At 35.6% G+C, this 21973-nt stretch overlaps 2 protein-coding genes across 2 annotated transcripts in view; one reads left to right on the top strand and one right to left on the bottom strand.

Moving 5' to 3' along the window:
• limk2 (LIM domain kinase 2) overlaps positions 1-7311 on the top strand; it is a 30669-nt gene extending 23358 nt beyond the window's left edge. Inside the window, exons 12-16 of the mRNA XM_051110068.1 lie at positions 2173-2238; positions 2933-3110; positions 3483-3538; positions 3772-3929; positions 5648-7311. Coding sequence (XP_050966025.1) covers positions 2173-2238; positions 2933-3110; positions 3483-3538; positions 3772-3929; positions 5648-5810 — 621 coding nt within the window. The 3' untranslated portion in view covers positions 5811-7311. The remainder of the gene's footprint in view (positions 1-2172; positions 2239-2932; positions 3111-3482; positions 3539-3771; positions 3930-5647) is intronic.
• A 2050-nt stretch (positions 7312-9361) lies between these two features.
• pik3ip1 (phosphoinositide-3-kinase interacting protein 1) lies at positions 9362-17522 on the bottom strand. The gene is made up of 6 exons (XM_051110468.1): positions 17267-17522; positions 16894-16992; positions 16326-16442; positions 14410-14589; positions 14248-14326; positions 9362-10704 (listed from the first exon to the last, which is right to left on the bottom strand). The coding sequence occupies exons 1-6, from the start codon at positions 17340-17342 to the stop codon at positions 10488-10490; spliced, it is 768 nt and encodes a 255-aa protein (XP_050966425.1). The 5' UTR covers positions 17343-17522; the 3' UTR covers positions 9362-10487.
• Positions 17523-21973: the final 4451 nt, after the last annotated feature.

The raw sequence follows: 21973 nt of genomic DNA, 5'->3' as shown, positions 1-21973 counted from the left end.
TATATCTGAACCTTATTGGTTATCTGCCAATATTGGCATCTTTTATATTAATTGGTATCAGCCATTATTGGATATATGGCAGTCAATAGTGAATGCTGAATACTGAAATTCATCATCTACCATAAATTTTATTACTTGCCACTAAAAACAATGCCTGGTTAGGACCAATGTTGCGGAATAACTATTTACATGTAACAGAGTTACATAATTTAATTACAAAATAAATGTAACTGTAATCTGTTACTAATGTTGTAATCCGTTACTGAGAGAAAAATGTATAATTAAATTAGTTACTTATAAAAATATTAATGATTACAAATAGTTACATCTGAATATTTTAAAACACACACACAAAGATGTAATTGATCTTTGCATTGACTGCGCTAAAATATGCAAAAACAAAGTTTTAGGAGTTCAGGACACAGAGTAGGACACATGCTTATTCGATAACGGTTTTATTTTCTGTGTGGGTTTATGTATATGCTTCCTTTTTTTTGGTTGGTTTTTTTTTTTAAGAATGACTGTTTTTTTCAGTGCATTGTTAGATGCCAGTGTTTCCTGACATAGCTATGTGAATATTGATTTCATAGCTATTAAACTATGATATTATGATTTTAATCAGTATTTATCCTCAGAATGATCTCAAAGTAAAAAGAGGTGCTAAAGTCTGATTACATTTTTATAATCTTGATTTAGGTAATGAAGGATTTTGAAAGTCTGACAGTAATCAGTGTTGAGTACTACTGTAAGGTTAACCCTGCCTGCTTTAAATGTTTCAAAATGAATGAGAAATTTAGAAAAGTAAACAAATGTAATCAGTTAAATTACTTTAATAAAGTAATTGAAATAGTTACACTACTTTTTACATGTTAAATAGGGTAAATTGTAATCTGTAGTAATTAGTAGTAGTAAATTGTAATCTCTAGTAATGTTCCCAACACTGGTTAGGACTAGGGGTGCGAATTGGCATTGGTTTCACAATTCGATTTGGTTACGATTATCATGGCAACAATTCGATTTGATATCACAATGCATCACGATTATATAAAATTTATTTTGTGCATTTGTATTACGTTATATAAGCAGGCTACTTTTTAAAATAGTTACAACTTATTAATAAATCAAAATAATTGTTAAGAATTAAACCAAGTAAATACAGCTTCAAAACATACAAGCAAATATAAAGAAATAAAGAGGGCAAAGGACAATAACAATTAATAAACAAAAAGTACTTTTAGTATCTGAGAGTGCTTTAAGTATTCAAATGTTTACAGGCCATCATAGTTACGAGTTTTTCTTTTTCCTCAGCATTATTGCTGTTTGATTATTACTGGTGACATAGTGGCAGCTTTATTAAGTCTGCATTCACACTAATGCACAGATCTATTTCGACATATCAGATGTTTTGTCCTGTTCTGAAAACATAACTGACTGTTTACATAAATTTTCACAGCCGCAAGCTTCAGGACAGACACAAAGCACATGTGAAAGTCTCTCAGTACGTGAGTTTTGTGGATCTAATATGTACTGCATTCCAAACGGCATGAATGAAAGCATACCTAAAGTAAAAGACTGAAATAACAGCGAGTGGAAGCACACACTACTGTCAAGCAATGCGCACGTGTCTCACTGTGCATATTCTGTGCTATAAAGCCCGCCGTGATTGTCTCTAGCATGAACAAGTGCCGTATGCTGGAAACAGCCAAGCTCAGAATCGATTATGTACCCAGATCTCAGATTTAAAAACAGAGAGTGCATTTTTATTACTCGCATGACAAGCGCATATGCGAATGATGTCAGTAGGCTATAATTGGTTAAGTCTATTACTGCATTGATGCAGAATCATTCATATCTGCATCGCGGTGCATCGATGCAATGATTAATTTCAACACCCGTAGTTAGGGCAATGTTACTGTCATCTCCAACAGCATGTACATCTCAACTTAGACCTGTCTGAGTAGTTGAGAAGACAGACAAGCAACTTCCTGTTTAGCAGGAGGTTTCGTTATGTCCTGTTGCTTAGTACTGGTGATGCATCACTTCATTTTTGTCTTGGTGCTCCTTATTGTAGCGGTGATCAAGAGGTTGAAGATGTCTCATGCAATTCTGTCTTTCTTCATACTGTTCTTTTTCTGTCTTACCTGTTTTTTTGTTATTTTTATATTCTTTCAGGCATATCTGCATTCAATGAGCATCATACATCGAGATCTCAACTCTCACAACTGCCTGGTCAAACTGGTACGGGAGGACTTTCACCCATTACGTATATTAACTCTGATCAAAGTCTACACTTACTGGGCCTCACTTGGAAAGCCCAGGGCCTAGAAACAGGTTTTCATAATCAAGAATAGCTGACAGGCTTGTGTCAGCACAAACAAAATGGCTAAAGTAGACAAGTACCCAAAAACAAGTTACGTAAAAACACTTAGGCAGAAGAGAGAAGCCTCAGCGATGGGTGAAGATCTGTTCACACTTGAGGATTGTTTAGTTAGTGGTTGCTCACTTGTTTAGTTAGTGGAGCGAAGATAAGACAGGAAATGCTGTCTGACCCTGACTGACCTCAGTGTTTCACATATCCTGAGTGAATCACTTATGACAAGTTATTTAAAGAACCTTCTATAGGAGAACAAACAGCATGCCTTTGGGGCTTAGTTAAACATTTAGACAAGCGCAAATAGTTTAAAGCTAGGATTGACTACTGGTGTTATCAAGATCTTTCTTTTACACCCTACTATTAATCTATTTTGTGAATTACATCCTTATGCATTTCTTTTTTTATTGTATGGTTTTATTTTCATATTTTAGAGTTCCTTTGTACTCATAAACTTGTGTATCATGACTAGCACACTCTCTCATGCTAAACATTTTTGCACATTAAGAATCTGTTTTATATTATCTGATCTTTTTTGCTCTACTTGTCTGACACCTGCAGGACAATACTGTCGTCGTAGCAGACTTTGGTCTGTCTCGTCTAATTATGGAGGACAAGGTCAAGCAGCCACCCCCCGACAAACCAACCAATAAGAAAAGACTGTTTAGACGCATTGACCGTAAGAAACGCTACACGGTGGTGGGGAACCCATACTGGATGGCCCCAGAAATGCTAAATGGTGAGAAGAGAGTATTACAGATACAAGATGGTGCTTTATTAAGTTCAGATTTTGCCAACATGATCATGTAATGAATTATGTCCATGCTCAGATTTAACCCTGGGTTACATAAATGCTTAAGTCAAACATTGATGGCAAATGCCTTAACTAGAATGGTGTACTTCCTCTCTGTTAATTTAATTTAACAGTTTAATTGTTTATAATTAAGTAATCACCTTTATTGCTTTCTGAGAACATTTTGTTAAAAGTTTTTTTTTTGTGTATGTGTGTGTGTTGCTCCAGGTAATTGGCATAGTCTGCTATAAACAGGTGTTTTTGAGTTGTTCTGTAGGCTTGTTTTTCTTGATGGATCTCTTTCATCTGTGTAAACAGGTAAACGCTACGATGAGAAAGTGGATATTTTCTCCTTTGGCATTGTACTTTGTGAGGTAAGAGTCTGTTGTTGTGGTAAACATCTCTGATTTTATGAGGACAGCATGTGCTCTTGGAACTGTCATTTATGTAAATGCTTGCATACGAATGTCAGAATGCCAAAAGCAAACATTGCGCTCGACTGGTTTGAGTCAAAACTGCGATATTTAATTCTCAGTTATAGAAAGAGAATCATGTTTATTTCATTTCCAGTTGTTCTAATTCACTTTAAATTCTTCTGTTGGCATAGATTATCGGTCAAGTTTATGCAGATCCCGAGTGTCTACCAAGAATGCTGGATTTTGGGCTCAATGTGAGAAAATTCATTGAGAAATTTCTTCCTGAGCACTGTCCTCCAGCTTTCTTCGCTTTGGCTGTGGCTTGTTGTGATCTCACCCCTGACAACCGGTGAGTGCCACTGTGTGTTTTTATTTATTTTTTTTTTCTTTATTTTTTTTCTTCTCAGCAGTAATATTGAATGAATGAAACAATAGGTTTTCCTCACCAGATGTGAAATGACCATATCCCTAGGGTGGTGTAGCGTTATGATTAATGATCTGCACTGGTAAAAGTTGCAGGTTTAAACCCTGAACTGGGATTTTCAGAGATGGTACCATGAAGAATACTTTTATACAGCAAGGATTGCATTAAATTGATTAGAAGTGACAGACTATTATGTGAATGTATTATTCAAATAAATGCTGTTCTTTTGAAATTCAGCAAAGAATCCTGAATAATGTATTATGGATTCTATAAAATACTAAAGGGATAGTTCACCCAAAAATAAAAAAAATATTAATTACTCACCCTCATGTTGTTCCAAACCTGTAAGATCTTTGTTCATCTTCAGAACACAAATTATGATACAACAGAGTTGACACATTCAAGGCCCAGAAAGATAGCAAGAACATCATTAAAATGGTCCATGTGACATCAGTGGTTCAACCGTAATGTTATGAAGCTAAATAAATACTTTCTGTGCGTAAGAAATATTCTTATAACTTCATAAAATTAAGGTTGAACCACTGAGGTCACATGGACTAATTTATCGATTTATCGATGAGATTTACTACCTTTCTGGGCCTTAAACATGTCAGTTGCGTTGCTGTCTATGCAGGGTCAGAAAGTTCTCAGATTTAATCAAAAATATGTTAATTTGTGTTCTGATGACGTACAATGCTCTTAGGGGTTTGGAATGACATGAGGGTGAGTAATTAATGACAATTTAAATTTTTGGGTGAACTATAACTTTAAGGAGCAGAACAGTTTACAACTGATAGTAATAAGAAATGCTTCTTGAGCACCTAATCAGCATATTACAACGATTTCTGAAGGATCATGTGACACTGAAGACTGGAGTATTGATGCAGTGAATTTAGTTTTTTGCATGTATTACAACATATTACATATTTAAAATTTTATACTATTACTATTTTAAATAGTAAAAATATTTCCCAACATTACTGCTTCTGCTGCATTTTGAATTACGTAAATGCAGGCTTGGTAAGCAGAAGATAATTTTTTTAAGAAACATTAAAAATCTTACTGTTCAAAAACATTTGACTGGTAGTGCACATCAACTATGTGTAGTTGGACAGAAGTCAAACATGATTTTGAAAAAGGTGATTATTCCAAAGCCTATTCCAAGACCTATTCTAAAGCCACGATTGGTTGGTGTTAAGTAAAGCAGTGTGAGCACAAGTGAGAGGTTAGTGTGAGGCACTGATGAATTAGTGTGGCATTTTGATTGGTTGTGTTTGAAAAAGGAATTCAAGATACTTTCTGTTAGATTTTTGTGTTACATAGAAAGTTTTATGAAATTGAAAACAAAAGCCGAGAATTAGTATATGGTTTTGCAGATTTGGTGTGTGGTTCTGGTGTTTGAGTGTTAGGTTTCTGTGTGACAAGTGAAGATTTTGTGTGTAATCAGTCAGGAAAAAAAAAATAAATAAACTGGAAATGCAGCCTTATTGAGCAGAAAGGATTTCTTTCAAAAACCATACTGACCCCAAACTTTTGAACAGTAGTGTATCTAGGTATTACATGACTAAAGGTGATTTACATTTCCTTATAATAGACGGAAATACTTGCTGTTCTTACCGCTTTCCTCTTCCTGTCGTCTTCAGGCCTGCTTTTCAGAAGTTGGAGGACTGCTTTGAGGCATTAACTCTGAATCAGGAGTTGAACATCCCTCTGCCTGCTGAACTGGATGATCTTCAGCAGAATTTTTTAAGGACTTATGGACCCAGTGAAATTGCCTCTGAAAACCAGGAAAACAACAGAAACTAATCCAACAGCAGCACAGGCTGAGATACAGGCTGGAATTTTTTTTAATGAGTTTACAGAACTGAATCAGAGCATTTACCTTGGGTTTGCATACTGGGAGCAAGCTGATCCTGGTGTTCTTTGGAGAGATCTGTCACAACACTCAGAACTTTGAGGGCATTCTAGAACTGCAAATGGTTCTTGGCAGAGTTCTGTTGAAAGGAACAGGTACATTTCAGTGACCTTGAACTTCTTTCCACCATTTTTTTTCCTTCTGTCTAATTTGGATGGCTTATGATTTAACCATGTAGCAAATGTTTAAGAGAGCCTACCACTAGTTTAGTTATAGATCTCCCTAATGAAGTTTCAAATGTCAGATTTATGAAAATTCATAGTGTAGCATCCACTGATCGATAATTATTTTTCGATCACAACAATTATAAAAATGTGTTTGTCATTAAACCTTTCAAGAACATGTCTCGGTCATATTTCACCACACAGTTATGCACATCCACTAATGATATTATTTAAAGTTGTATCATTCATGCCAATTTAAATAATAAAAACATGATTGAGAATATTGGGTCAAATAAATAAAGAATGATTTTAGGGGGAAATGTGCTTAATTGTCATGGAAATGTAAAAGTGGAATGTATTTTCAAGAATACGGTTAAATGTAACCTGGATATGTTTTCAGGTGATTAACGTCTTAATTTCAAGTTATAAAAAATATGGAAGGGTTTATTGACTTGGATATTGAAACTACCTTAACTTGGAATGTAAATCAAGCATTGAACCACACTGCACCCTGCAGGTAGTTGTGCTTAAGTGCACTCAATCTTTTGACTGGTTCACTAGCACTTGAGTCCTGACCTCTGTAACTCTATAATAAAGTCAGAGAGAGATAAAACTTTCATGAAAGAATGTAATAAGTTTCTGAGTTCAGATTTGGTTTGCTATGTGTGGTTTCTTGGAAGTGTGTCTTACATTGTAGTTCATTCCTGGTACATCAGTTATTTGAAAACTGGAGTTGTTTATTCCACTGTCATGGACTCACTTTGTAAATATATACCATGACAGGGCAAGGGTGACTTTTTTCTGTATCTAAACATGCTCTGGAGTCATATTCTCCAAGTGAAATGATAAGTGAGATCGTAATGCTGGATCTTGAGCAGCCGTTTTCAGCACAATACTAAAACAGGCTGTAATCAAAATGTCTGCAACGCAGAATTTAACGAGCAACGTTTTGTGAGGACGTTTGAAAATGAATGTCATCCTTACTTTGATCACAAATAATGTTTAAATTAACTGGATATATTGTTCATGTTTGTATAGATTTGATGTTGGGATAATGTGGATTTGTAGTTTGCATATGTTTGTAGAATGTGAAAAGCTGTAAAAGAGCATTTTTTTTTCTAGTCTTATCCGTCTAAGGTACTGACATGTACAAAATTATAACCACTACTTGTACCCCACAGGATTTCTTACACTAATGTTTCATGAATAAAGATGAGTACGTATTGGCCATCTTCATTTGTTTTGTTTTTTTCACCAACAATTTAACATTTTAGTAAGTATTTAATCAGCCACAGGGAGGCGCTGTTGTGTAAGTATAAGATGTTGACAGTGATTATGCTCTGAATAGCATACGACTGTTACTATTTATTCACTATATAGCATGTATACAATTAACAGTATGCTGACTCAGTTACTACATAGAAAACCTACTAGATTGGCTAATACATATCAAAACTGTAGCCCACAATGCGGTGTGTTTGATTTGACCTTTCATTTCCAGTTTGACAATGGCCAGGAAGTTATATCTGCGGATTTTAACACATTTTCTGGACTTATTTCACTGGATTATTAAATTAAATATAACACAGGCCACTTGTTGAGTCGAAACAACACACAGAATGAGCTAACGGTGTAATATTTTCCAAACCTGCTCCTGGAGTATCCCCAGCACTGCACGTTTAGCAAATGCTCCAAGCTCGAGCTCCAAATGGCATTTCAGTCACCTTAAAGACTTGTTTTAAAACAAAGTGGGCAACCGAATCCTTTCTGGAAGGGACATTTTCCGAGGCCGTTAGTAAAAGCTACACGCTGTGGTCACTTCACCGCGTAATTTTGCCGATTATGATCACGTGATCCTGAGTGGCGCGAATTGCCAGGTCTGAGGCAATCAAAGTTTTTGATTAAAGTCACCTGAATATTGGACCATATTAAATACAATATGAAATGTAATTTATAATTTTTACTTTCTGTTCTGTTTCTATTCAAATCCCAAACTTTGTTAAATAATCTTACAAAAAAAGTACCTCGGTTTCCAGACTATTTTACGTAGCTCAACCATTTGAAACTATTATAATTAATAGATCTGTTAAGTAAATCAACATATTAGAATTATTTCTTAAGACTGGAGTAATGACTGCTGAAAAATCAGCTTTGTCATGGAGGAAAAATTAAATCGGGCATATATATTTTATATACTTAGTGTTGGGGAGTAACTAGTTACATATAATGGAATCACGTAATATAATTACAAAATAAATGTGATTGTAAACTGTTACAGTTACTGAGAAATTGATCACAAAGGGGTGTTGCATCTGAATATTTTCATGCACATACAGATTTGATTGATTTCTTTCCAAAATTGCATTGACTGCTCTAGTGAAGATTTGATTTCAAAAACAGTATCATTAACTATTAAGCTATATCTTTATTTAACCTAAGAAATCTCAAAGTAAAAAGAGGTGCTATAGTCTGATTTTGTGGTGGCTGTGCTGTGCTTTAAAATGTAATTATTATATTAACTGAAGTGATGAAGGGTTTTGAAAATCTGACAGCAATCAGTGTTGAGTTCTATTGTAAGGATAACCCTGCCTGATTTAAATGTTTCAAAATGATTAACATTTTAGTAAAATTTAGAAATTTACATTTATTTATTCAAAGTAACCTTCACAACACTGAACCTCCTTCAAAACTGAAGCATTTATTTAAATTGTAATATTTCATAGTATTATTTTTTTTAACTAGCTACATTTTTTACAAAATGAATGAAATTTTTACTAGCCTTGATGAACACAATATTCTTTCAATTCCCAATTTTTGATCAGTATTATGTGCTTTAATATGAAGAGTTCAGATGCAAAACCAGCTAAATCCATCTGACGTCTTTCTTTAAAAAAAAGACGTTTTTATCAGGCTCAGATGTATAGGTTCCTACGTAAGTACCGGTACTTCTGATTGGGCTGAGGTTGGTATTTTAGCGAGTTTGAAGTAAAAGTATTTGATGGACGTATAATGTGTCGAGAGCATTCACTCAGTATCATCATCTCATTTTTGACAGAGATGGCTTTTAGCTGGTTTTGCATCTGAACTCTTCATATACTACTATAAACAAATGCTCAGTGTATACAACACTGTATGCAAGTCTTCCATTCTAAACTTTGTTTTGCCCCTTTACTCCCATAATGTGCAGGAAAGTAAACATAGTTACTAAGTGATACATTGAACACGTCAAGAACTTAGTGTAAAATACCACAAGAACATGTCAAAAAAGGACAACGATATAATTTTCTTCAAACTGATTTTATTTCATAGCAGTAAAAAACTGCTAAAAACAAAAATACAAGATCTTCTGGAACCTTAGGCAGTTGTACAATCAACCATAGGAAAACAAATGCATACATCAAAAAAAAAAAAAATCCATCTCTGTACAATTAAGTCATAGTACATTATTTTAATGTCATATCATATTCTTTCAGTTTCATCTGTATGGTCTGGAACAAATGAACACTGATACAGAAAATGTAACCAGAGACCGCGAACCAGACCCACTCTGACTGGTTTACTGAAATCATGACAGCGCTCTCTTGCTCTTTATCAGATTGTGGCCACAGGAGCAACAATACATTCAAATGTAATTTACTAAAGCAAGCTCTCTGGAAAGCTTTCCTCTTCATTTAGTCAAACCCTTCACCTAGCTTAACTCTAGCATCCCAGGCCACACGATCTGCCTAATGAATATGGATTTCTTGGGAAAGAGCTATCAAAGGCAATTAACTGAATTAGCTCTAGTTGCTAACCAAAGCTCCCTACAGAATGAACAGCCCAGCTGTAGAGCTACAGATTCAGTTACACATGTACAATTTCAGTTTCAACTCTCCACCACAACTGCGTTAGGAACAATAACAATGAAAAAGGCAGGAAAGAAGATAAGAATGGACTGTCTTCTCTTTCAAAACTCCAGACGATCTGATCCATCGACACTTCGTAAGGAGCTGTTAACTGGACTGTCGCCCTCTCATTGGAGTTGAACCAGCAGGGAAATTTCATGCCCTGTGATGATGTGCACAAAATGTACTTGCAATTTTTCTCCAGGCGAATCCCTGTCATGCATATTTATACAAAACCACCATATCACCTTTCCCAGTGTATCCCCACACGTCCTACTTTCCCCAACGACTTTGTTGAGGAAATAAGGACACTGTCTGGGACAAAAAAAAGCTTTCCACCGTTCTCTCAGGGCACATGCCCTACCTTTACCGTGAATCCGTGCTGTGAAGGCAAGGTAAAGAGAAAAGAGACGACAGGCAGAGGGAGGTGGACGTAGGGTTAGGTCCTCTGAGATTCTGCAATACTGCATAGACATGTCTTAACAAGATGCCTTTCCAGGCCCTCATCTTTGTTTCTCCATCAGGCTCCAGGGGTCCCCGCTGTCCCCATAAGGGGGTCGGCCCCCTCGACGGGCTCTTGAGTGGGGGTCTGGTTGTTTGGTTCAGCCGTGATGACGATGGTGTTCTCGTCCACCAGCTCGCAGGTGGGATTGGCAAAAGCAGAGAGAGGAAGAGTGATCCGATGCATCTCACGCTCGTAAACCCTCTGCTCATGCTGTTTTTTGAGGTCACGACCCCTATGGGACAAAAAACAAAACCATTTCACTTCAACCATTGCCACAACACAGAGATTTAGTCATGTTTGTGTCATCAGCTTAATGAATAATAGAATGGGGTATAAAAGTCAGACATTAGCAATAGGTGCGTTTCCATTCCATATTTGCGATGTTTTATAAATGTCGATAAAAAACTGTTGCGAAATGACGGCGTTTCCATTAACCAATGTTATGCGACTAAAACATAATTTTTTCTTCTTGCATTAAGTCACGGCGATGAATGTTAGTCGATAAGTCATGCTTGTATGTTTACATATGTCAAAGCCACCGCATTAGCCATTAATTTTAATCATAGGAGACGCAGCCATCTATCTTTACAGAAGCAGCACAAAGAGCCACTTCTTGGACGCTTCTGAAACTGAAGCGAGCAACGACGTGCCTGGTATAAACACAAGCATTGACTAGAGTGGACACGATCAGCTCTGCAGACTTGTGCAGTGTAAATAAGGGGTTATCCAAGCTTTAATGTCAAGGAAAGCCCCCTATTCAAGAGTTTGTAGTCTATGCTTGTGTAAGCGGCCACATATGAGGTGTTTCATTTGAGGTTGTAGTACATTAAAGAATGATAATGTGACATTTATGTACGCAAGGTAACCTGTAAATGCGAAAAAGCCGTTTCTGTTGCAGTTTTGCGAAATATTCATTTTTCGCATTGCCTGAAAAACCACCTAATGTGAGCGTAGAAGCTTTTATGCGATATATGTGCAAAATGTTATGCGATATATATGCAAAATTGATGTTTCCATTATGTGTATTTTCAATTCGCAATTTCAATTTGCATAATTTGAAGGGTAATGGAAACGCAGCTACTGAAAACATTTTTATTTTGCACTTTTTAAATATTTTTTAAAATGTAAAATATTTTTCATGATCATTTTTTCAGTCTTACAATGTGAGTGAAAAGTTTAATAAAATGTAAAATATGTTACATGAGGTTTATTCTATTTTTATGGATATTAGGAGTGATTTTTGTAAATTAATTTATATATATTTTGAATATTTATACTGTTTCACTTTAGTAACCCTTAATATTTTAAAATAGATGAAGAAAGAAGTGGCTTGAGACTATACAGTTATTTGACCATCAAAATAATTAAAATCATATTTAATTTAAAGCTTGATTAAAAGTAATAGTTCTTAAAGGAGAAGTTCACTCTCAGATTGAAAACTTCATTTGTCTTTTTTTCTTCAGTCAAAATTAAGTTTTTTTCAAAGGAAAACTTTCCAGGAATTTTCTCCATATAATGGACTTCAATGGTGGTCAACGGGCTGAAGATCTAAACTGCAGTTTCAACGCAGCTTCTACCTACGCGATCCCAGCCGAGGAATAAGCAACTTATCCAAAATCTTCAATTAACTGTAATTAATTGTTCTCGGAAACACAGAACTTGATGAACCATTCTGAATTACATAACCAAAAAACAAGAATAACAGTGGTTCCACTTCACTTCCTTTGAATATTCTGAAGATTATTTCCATTTGTAACATATTCATTCAAGCTAGGCTGTAATATTTAACAGTGACGCACAACAGACAGAAGGAGTGATTTGTCTCCAGTATCGCCTATTTTTAGCTTTGAGATATCAATGTGCTACTGTGGACAGGACCAGCTTTTATTTGCTGCCAAGTAAGAAACCAATCTCCATCACTTTCTTTTACCGATTCAAGACAAAGGGAGCTGAATGCCCAAGAAATGTCATATTATTGGACACACCCATGATTTATCCTTCTTTTCACTCCATCTCTAGCCATTCAGACTGTGCAGGGCAGACTTGCAGCATGTTATGCAATCCTCCTACACTTACCCAGCACTTTCCTGCCTGTGTGTCTGCAGTGAGCTCTGCTTTATCACAACTGAACTGAGCACTGTTGATTAAGATTTTGACTATATGAGATCCATGAGCTGTTACTTCAAACATGTTCACTGTGGGTGACATTGTTCTGGTATTATAAGTAAACCCTCTTCTCAGCCCAACATCCTGCCCTGGTTATTAATACTGAGCCAGTTAATCGCTAGATAAACTATGACATACACACATTATCAGCTGACGCACAAGTAAAGGCTATTCAAGGCTATTGAGTGCCCTGCCAAACTCCTTACAAGATACAGATGATATCACCCAAGTTTTAGACCTAAATTCAATGTTTACCGTCATCTATAAGAGGGTGAATCACATGAAACATATAAATGTCTGTTATACCACCAGAAATAGGAAAATTATAAAAATGAAACAAATTTTTGAACCAACAAGATTTTTGTATTATGAAATCTGAATGACAATTAAAGTTTTTAATGCCTTTCAATTTAGTTTTACAGTGCATCATTGCATTATATTTATTTCTCCCAATAAATTAAGATTAATTACGAAAAAATATACACTGCCAGTCAAAAGTTGAATATATTTTAACATTTCATTTATTCCTGTGATCAAAGCTACATTTTCAGTCTTCAGTGTCACATGATTCTTCAGAAATCATTCTAATATGCTGATTTGTTGTTCAAGAAACAATATTTAAAACAGTTGTGTACATTTTTTCACAGTTCTTTGATGAACAAAAAAATCCAAAGATCACAAAAAGTGATCATAAAGGCATTTATAATGTTACAAAAGATTTTTTATTTCAGATAAATGTTGTTCTTCTGAACTTTCTATTCAAAGAAACCTGAAAAAATCTACTCACCTTACAACATAATAATAAATGTTTTTTTTGTGCAGCAAATCAGAATGTTAGAATGATCTCTGAAGGATCATGTGACTAGAGTAATGACAATAAAAATTCAGCAAAATATACTCAAATAGAAAACAGTTATTTTAAATAGTAAAAATATTCCAAATTTTACTGTTTTTGCTGAACTTTGGTTCAAACAAATGGTGTGTAGAAGAGACTTCTTTAAAAAAAATCTTACTGTTCAAAAACTTTTGACTGGTAGTGTTTATCACATGGTACATATATATATATATATATATATATATATAATATATAATATATAATATATATCTGTTCCTCCCCAAACTTAGCACCCACTTCTAAATGTCAAAACAAGCTCCTAAATATAGACTGCCAAGATGCCTCCAATATCTACACCCTCTCACCACCTCTCTCTCATATGTCTCATAGGTAATATGTCTAATGGCATTAAAATGAGGGTGTACATGCACCTGCTGTGTTTCCAGCTAATGCCCGGCCTTGTGATCTATAACATGTTATTCCCTTGAAAGCATGTAGCAAATCCAATGACATCCTTTATCTCGGTTCCACAGACAGCATAGATCAAAATCAACATCTCAAAAGATCAGGCTTAATAGCAAACAAAAAAAAAGAAACTATAGACATTATGAACTGTACATGAAGTACTGACCACACATCTTATCTCAAGTCTCCTCATTTTGAAGAACTGAGATGCCTTTTTTGTCTGGTGTCCTTTTCTATTGATATCAGTTGTCTGTTCTCCATTCTTAAGTACAAACTGTAACGGGACATTGTGTTTCTGGTTATACTGACCTTTTGTAGAAGTATCCCATTGTGATGCCACCTCCAAGTAGGATGATAATGGCCATCATAAAGACGGCGAGAACATAACCTGCCGAGACAACCAATACACCCATGAACTTCTAGGTTCTCAGATGTAGTTTGAGGTTTTAGTAAATTCAGTCCAACACCCACCGAGAGTCCCCAGGTCTTTCTTCTTCTTGGGTCCACTCCTGACCTGCTGGCGGACTGCCTTCACGGGCTGCACCGCCGCACCCTCCACTTGCGAGGGGAAGGAGTCTGAGTTTTCGAAGGTTTCCACCATTCTTGGAGTGACAGACTCTTCTGGAGCCATGGCTTCTGTGGAGTTTTGGTCTGTGGGGTGACAAGATAAACAGGATATAAGTGTTTTTCTGCTTTTTTTGCAATCTGCACCACTAATGTAAATCATCACTGCACTCCCATCAATTAACTAAACATTTATACTAAACAGTTTCACTGTGGTCTTGGACTGAGTGCTCTCAACTGACAATTTTGTGCTCTGCCATCCATGTCTTTCCTACTTTAACAATGTTTTGTTGTTTTTTGTCATTAAAAAGCTTAGAAGTCTCTATGAAACATAAGCAGCAACAGATGTTTTCTTCCCAATTGTGACATACTTTCAAAGTGAAACAGACTATTGAAAAAGAAAAAAAAAAAAAAAAACAGGATGAAGACTTGTTTTTGTAATCCATCGGTTTCTGATTGGATGGAGACAGATCTGCAAGCTTCCAGCCGATGGTAAGAAAGCACTAATATGTAAGTGGAAGTTTGATTTTTGATTAATAAAAAAAAAAAAAAAAGTTAAAAATTAAACATTTGCATGGATGAATCATTCAGATCAATAACATGCATTTCGGATTGATTGATAGGGTGAATTTTCAATTTATACTGACTTTAAAACAGCTAAAAAAAAGAGCTTTGGGTACAAAAACATGCTCCACCCAAGTATGCGAACACAAACACGCGTTATAATTGCTCATTACGTTCTGAAATGAGTCAGAACGCAATTCGTGAAACCCAGAGATGCTTTTCCAAACAAAGCTTTAGCCTTTACTAGGCGAACACTAGGACCTTCTGTACTTTTTTTTATTCTTTTAAGCATGCATAATGAGATAAAGTTTGGCTAATTTTACTTAAATAGGACATTAGGTGGATGTGATATATTTCAGAGGTCCCACAGGAAGAATTAGAAGCTGAGAACATTAACATTTACTTCTCTTGCTGTGGTCTAGCCCTCTAGAATTTTTCCATCACCCTCTACTCTGAAAAAGTTGTTTACATGCTCCAGCAGAGTTGAAGAACATGCGTTCACAGCTCAGCTAGCCAATCAGCAGCTGTCACCGTGCTGTGCGCTTTCCCCACAGCCAATCAGAATCCCAGAGGGCGAGGCCTACACCGTCTCTTTAACAGCTGCAGAACAAGTTTACTTGTTCCTTCCTTTGTCTGCCCCAACTAAGGAAATCTCAAGGCTGATGAGTCTAGACTCGTGTTGTTGTTCTACTTTATCTCTCCTTGCAGCATGTTGAGTCAAAAGATAATTTTATGGAAACTGTATCAGCATGGATTAAAACTGGCCTAGTATTATTGCTTTTTTGTCTTTTTTAATAAACCAAATAAAAGACAGTTGGCTTATAGAAAAATGATTAAAAGCAAAATATGGTTCAGCGCCAGTTTTTAAAGTAAGCTCTGGAGAAAGCGAAAACATTAAAATATTTGGTACTCCCTAGAGAATGTTTTCTTCAGGCTTTTTGATTTTTCCCACAAAAAAGTAAGATTGCACATTTCTGCTTTACCCAAATATTTTTAAATTAGCTTCCTCCAGGTTCTTGGAAGAAGCAGTGTGCAACTGAAAGTATGAGATTGTGGCAACAGAGTAGCACGTTAGTAAGACCCAGCTGTGAAATGCCTGAGAAAGGCATGAGTTAAATCACTTTCATAAATCAAAATGCGTTTATCTCTTTTTTTCTGCCTATGTGCTTTCTGATATTTATTTTACTGATTGAATGTCAACAATTTAGAAAATGAAGTGTTTTTGAAACATTTTGTTAATTAAGACTGAACATGGCTACCTTGGCATGGCCTAATATCACATGCTTCTTTTCTGATTGCTCCACTGGATCCAGAAACATAGCACCAGGGCTTCTCTGAACCATCTGGGTTGCGACAGAAATTGTGATCTCCAACATCTGGCAAGAAGAAAACAAAATAAACCATTAAAATAAGATTTAATGCATACTTCAGTTCATATTTTCTATCTAAACATTTAGTTTGTGTGAGCATGTGTTTTTGAGTTGTAGCGAGTGTGTCCCACATGCACATCCCTAGAAATGCCCTGGTCTGGATTATGGAACAGTCCTTGCTCAGCCTTTTTGAGTTGGGCTTACAATATCTTCTGGGCAGCATGCCCACGTTATATATAACCATAATTTACAAAATCTATAATCAGCAACATTGACAATTTGCAAACTGCACTCTCTAATTAAAGGATACAGTCTGTAAATATGCTTCATTGTATATATCCAAGGCTAATTTCCTCAAATGTAATTACTTTGTTTTGGGGATGCTGTTATGAAAGAGCTTAATTTCCAATTTTCTAGTAAAAATGTACAAATAATGAGTAGTATAAACATAAGTTACCTGTCTGTGAGTTTAGACTTTTCCAGTTGAGGCAGGAATTCCCTGTGGATGTCTTCTGTTGAATTCCCCTATAGTCCTCTCCATTAGATGTTATACACTCTGGGGAAATCAAATCAACTTCTTGTGATTTGGAAGATTGGTTTAAGTTGCATTCAATTTAGAAAAAAAAAAAAAAATGACTACACTAAAAAACAGTCATTACTTCTCCAGTAAAAAAAAAAAAATACATGCTTTGTTATGATCATATAAAAACACTGATGTAAACTGCAAAGTGGTGAGAAAAAGTAGCCTCATGCATGAGCTCCTTTACTAAATCACTTGAACTAAATCATACATTTTTATTTTTATTGCAACACATAGAAAGGGGTCTTACCTTCAACAACAGAAAAACAGTCCACCAAACCAGAGCTCAGCAAAAACACAAAGTACAGCAGTTGAAACATTTTCATTCGTCGATGTTATTAACAACAAGAACAATTATTATTCATGACGAATCGAAAAGAAAACGATCTGTTTAAATGGAAGAGCCTGTGGTAAACCGAGCCACACTGCTCTCCAAACACAACGCGGTCGTGCTTCTCTTGTTTTGGGCTCTGAGCTGGTAAACAGCTTGCCTGTGCACTGACGGCAGAAACTCCCTTTTGCAGTGACGCCGCGTCCTCCGGGTCCTAGAAATGCCAGTTTCTCTCATAACGATGCATGGTACATGCGAATTATAAAGGACGAAATGGCCGGAATGTTCCAGCAGACGATCAATTGTTTGTTTTTTGAATAATAATAATAACAACAACAACTATTAATATAAAATATTTTGATTAAAAAACACAAATGTTTTACATTTTCCTTAAAGGCTATTGGTATTAAGAATTTTATTACAGAGTTCGGCTCATTAGAAATACTTTTTTGAAGATTATTATGTAATTATAAAGATTATTATATAATTATGTATTATATAATGTTTAGATATTGTTATACATTTTATATTCACCTTATTCTTTAACGCAGAAGTACGCATATGGGCGAGACTTCCGGTTTATTATCACGAGAAGAAAAGTGCTGCAAACGTAACACTTTTTGCACTACAAACCAGAGTGTTCATAATTAATATAATACATTAAAATTACATGGTAAGACACCAATTTGCTATATCAAGCAGCAAGACTGTTTTGCACAGCTAAAAATAGCTGGACGCAGATAAGACCAGAAGTCAGACCCATAAAATTTACGAATGGCTCTGCCCACTTTTCCGGGAAAAATGAGGTGGATAGCAGAATTCATACATTAGAATGTATCAAACTCTATGATTATTATTATATAAACTATAATTAGTTATTAATTGTATTATTATTAATTATATGTTTTATTATGCCGTCTATGAATATTATAATATGTTTTGATTTCCTTTTCAGATGACACAACCTGGCCTCTTCATGAAACCCATTTCCTTAGCTTGGCAAATTGCAATTTAAAGCAAATTCATATTTTAGCATGTGTTCTAATCAAAGCTGTGTAACTGAATGAGTTTTCATGCAACATGAGTTTGCAAGAAAAGAAATAGGCCAAACTCTGTGCACAGATTCACCACTGCAGCACTATAAATTCATTCACATCATCCATTCTTGTTAAACAAATCTGACAGAGCAGAACTTCATTAGGAGATCAAAGAACAATGAGTGCCTCTATTATTTACAAGGAAACAGAAGGTCCCCTGAGGAGACACTATCAAAAGGAGGAAAGCGCAGGGTTGATTAGTTATGGGACACAATCGGTTTAGGCTATTCAGCTTCTGAAACAGCTGTCCACTCAGTGGAGTGGATAAAAAAACACACACAGTATCTCGTTTAGTTTGTAGATTTTTTGTTGGTTTCTCTGTTGTACATTCTGGACAACTCGATAGTGACATTCCCCTTTGTTTATGTGCATTCCCTTTGTACATAACTACTGCTCTGTTTTCAACAGTTGCACAGTTCAGCACAGTGAGAGCAGCGTCACATTTTCTGCTTCAGCTGCTTTTAAACTGCTTAAAATGACAGTTAAACTTTAATCTCCAGGTGCCAGGTTTTGAGGTATTTGATAGGTATGAATTTTATGACATTTCAGAAATTATGTTGAGGTTTTCATGGCATTTTGTAAGCATGGAAGTATTTAATCACACCAGATTGACGGCTTTCTTTCCATGCTACTCCTGCCAGGTTAACTGACCCACTTTATCATCCAAGAAATCACACAAAGGTTCCAAACCCAGTCGAGTTGGCAACTATTTTTATAAGGTGTGCACCCAAGAGTGGGAGAGAGAGTGTTTTTTTGTTTTAAACTTCACTGCTCAATATGTCATTGCGGTTTTGACACCCATCCATTACTCCTGTTTGTTCCAGGCATTTTACCTGTTATGAAATCCTGTTCGACTGGTTCGTTTAAATAGCGTTGTTTTTTAAAAAAACATAATGTGAACACATGCTGGAAGCTTTCAGAATACACACATGCACAGTCATAAACAATATAGTGAATAAACATGATAAAAACATCCTATTTCAATAGAACAAAGGAAAAACATTACTATTCATTACCATTATCACAAATAGTGTTCTGTCCAAAAATGTATTAAAATCAAACATCACTACTGTGATAAAAAAAAACTAACTAATCCAGTCGCAATTACCTCATCATTTCTTCAGTCAGTACTGGGTTTCCATAAGAGGCAAACAGGAAGTGAAATGTGGGTTAGTATGGAGAACACTGAACATAATGAGTGGAAAAAGCCAAGCCAAACAGATCGCTCTGTTGAGTCTTGTAAAGAGACTGTCATATATTTAATTTGCACACACAGATGTCCCACATTAAACAACTCTCTTTTAAAATAGCTTGAATGAATAAAGAAACAGCCCATTTATAACTTATTTGGAAGTTATGAGCTCTTGTTTTCTTGAAATGGGAAATCAAGTATAAAGACTAAGTTCCTCCAACTCCTTTTTCACACAGTAAATACTAAAATTAATATAGCTGCAAGCAGCGATTACTGGGGTTCAAGCACTTAAGGCATTTAAGCACATAAGGAAAAAGACATTACATATTATTTAGCAAGCTTGTAACCACCTAAATAATTTTTGGCGAATCCAGGTAATTTACCATAGAAATATGATATTTTTTAAAGTTTATGACTGTTATTGCAGCACCTGTGGTCTGATCTCCTTAAAACTTTGACTTTGCATGCTTGTTTAGAATCACCTGTCGCATGTGCTCACCAGGTTTCCTGAATTATACTGCAGGGTTTATTTCTGGATTGAGCGAAAAACTTAGGACCAGTTTTTTTTTTTTTTTTTTTTTTTAACATATACACACACACACATATATATATATATATATATATATATATATCTTCTCAATCATTCAACAAATGATTTGATTGACAGCAGTGGTTCTAGAGGCAAAGTTGTCCGGAATGAGGAGTTCTATTATATGATATGAATATTGTATGTGTGAAAAACCGTGCGATCGTTTTCGGTCTTGAAAAATGCAATATCGCCCCCAAGTGGGCGATTTCTTTCAAATTTCTCACAGACCTTTGGGGCCGTGAGTCAAACAGGCCCACGAGTTTCGTTCCGATCAGCCTCCATTAACCTAATATAGGTGCTCAAACTTCATTGGCCAATGGCAGCCATGTTTCTTTGAGATACATAAATGTCCCTATAGACACTTGTGGCACTTTGAACCAAGACCGTGCACAGCTATTTTCATGTTGATAGGAAAAATGGTTGCGTAGTTATAGCTAATTTTATGGTTTTTCCAATTGAGCTTTTGTAATTGTTCAGTGTTTGGTGAAGATATCTCATTCCGTTCAGGAGTTATAGGCATTTTACTAAAAGCGGCCTTGCTCCTTTCGAACGTTTTGTCGTCCCTTTGGGACAGTGAATCGAAAGTTCAACTTTTTTTGATAATTATTGATATTCACCCTCCAGAGAATCTTTCTGCACTGTTTTGGTTCCGATTGGGCGAAAAACCTAGGACTTTTTCGCAAAAGTAGTTTTTTAAAAAAATCCAAAATACTGCATAAGCCAAGGATTCCAATGACAAAAGACACTTGAGTCTCCAAGTCATGAGTGTTATGAGTGTTTTTTGTATTTTTGATCGGTGTAGCGCCCCCATTAGGCCGATTGGGGAAAGCCTTGGTGATGTTGTCGGAGGTGTGAGTACTACCATCCCCCCAAGTTTCAAGTGTCTACGACTTACGGTTTGGTCTGCACAATCAGTTTTACATAAAGATTACTGATCCTTGGCCATTCTAACAATTACAATAGGGTTTCAGCACTATGTGCTTGAACTAAGGCTGTCAAACGATTAATCGCTATTAATCGCATACAAAATAAAAGTTTGAGTTTGCCTAATATATGTGTGTACTGTGTGTAATTATTAAGTATATATTAATACAAACATATTCATGTATATATTTAAGAAATATTTACAAGTATATGTATTTATTATAATTTTATATAATTTATATTATATATACTGTATAAATATAAATATTTTGTACTCTTAAACATATACATTAATTTATGTGTATTTATATAAACATAATTCAACACAGTACACACAAAAATATTTGGCAACCTTAAATGTTTATTTTGTATGCGATTAATAACGATTAATCATTTGACAGCCCTAGCTTGAACCCCTAGATATAAAATGTTTTATTTCCTCAAATAACAATACAAACACTGCTCTTGAATGTCATTATTTATCAGTTGCCCTCAGACTTTATACATTTTAAAATACCACCCACCCGAGAAATCCACCTGAATGTCCTGTAGACTCTGAAGTAATCAATATGTCATTTATAATGCGATTGCAGCATTCATAAAGGAGTGCGAATCATTTCAGCGTCTGCTGTAAACTCAGACCATCTGCTCCTCTGATGGCTACTGGGATACCCAGCTGCGTCCTAACACTGTGTCCTGTGACACGCAAGAGCGTTGCACAGCAACTGAGTACATATTCCAACCATGAATCATGAACTAGCCTTGTGCTGAGGGCAGAAAAAGGACACTTAACCTAGGAGAAGAGGCTGTAATGTGGCATAAAG

Source organism: Labeo rohita, chromosome 5, assembly GCF_022985175.1.
Source record: "Labeo rohita strain BAU-BD-2019 chromosome 5, IGBB_LRoh.1.0, whole genome shotgun sequence".
Classification (NCBI taxonomy): Eukaryota; Metazoa; Chordata; class Actinopteri; order Cypriniformes; family Cyprinidae; genus Labeo; species Labeo rohita.
The sequence above is the reverse complement of the archived record's forward strand: the minus strand, read 5'-3'. Positions and strand labels throughout refer to the sequence as shown.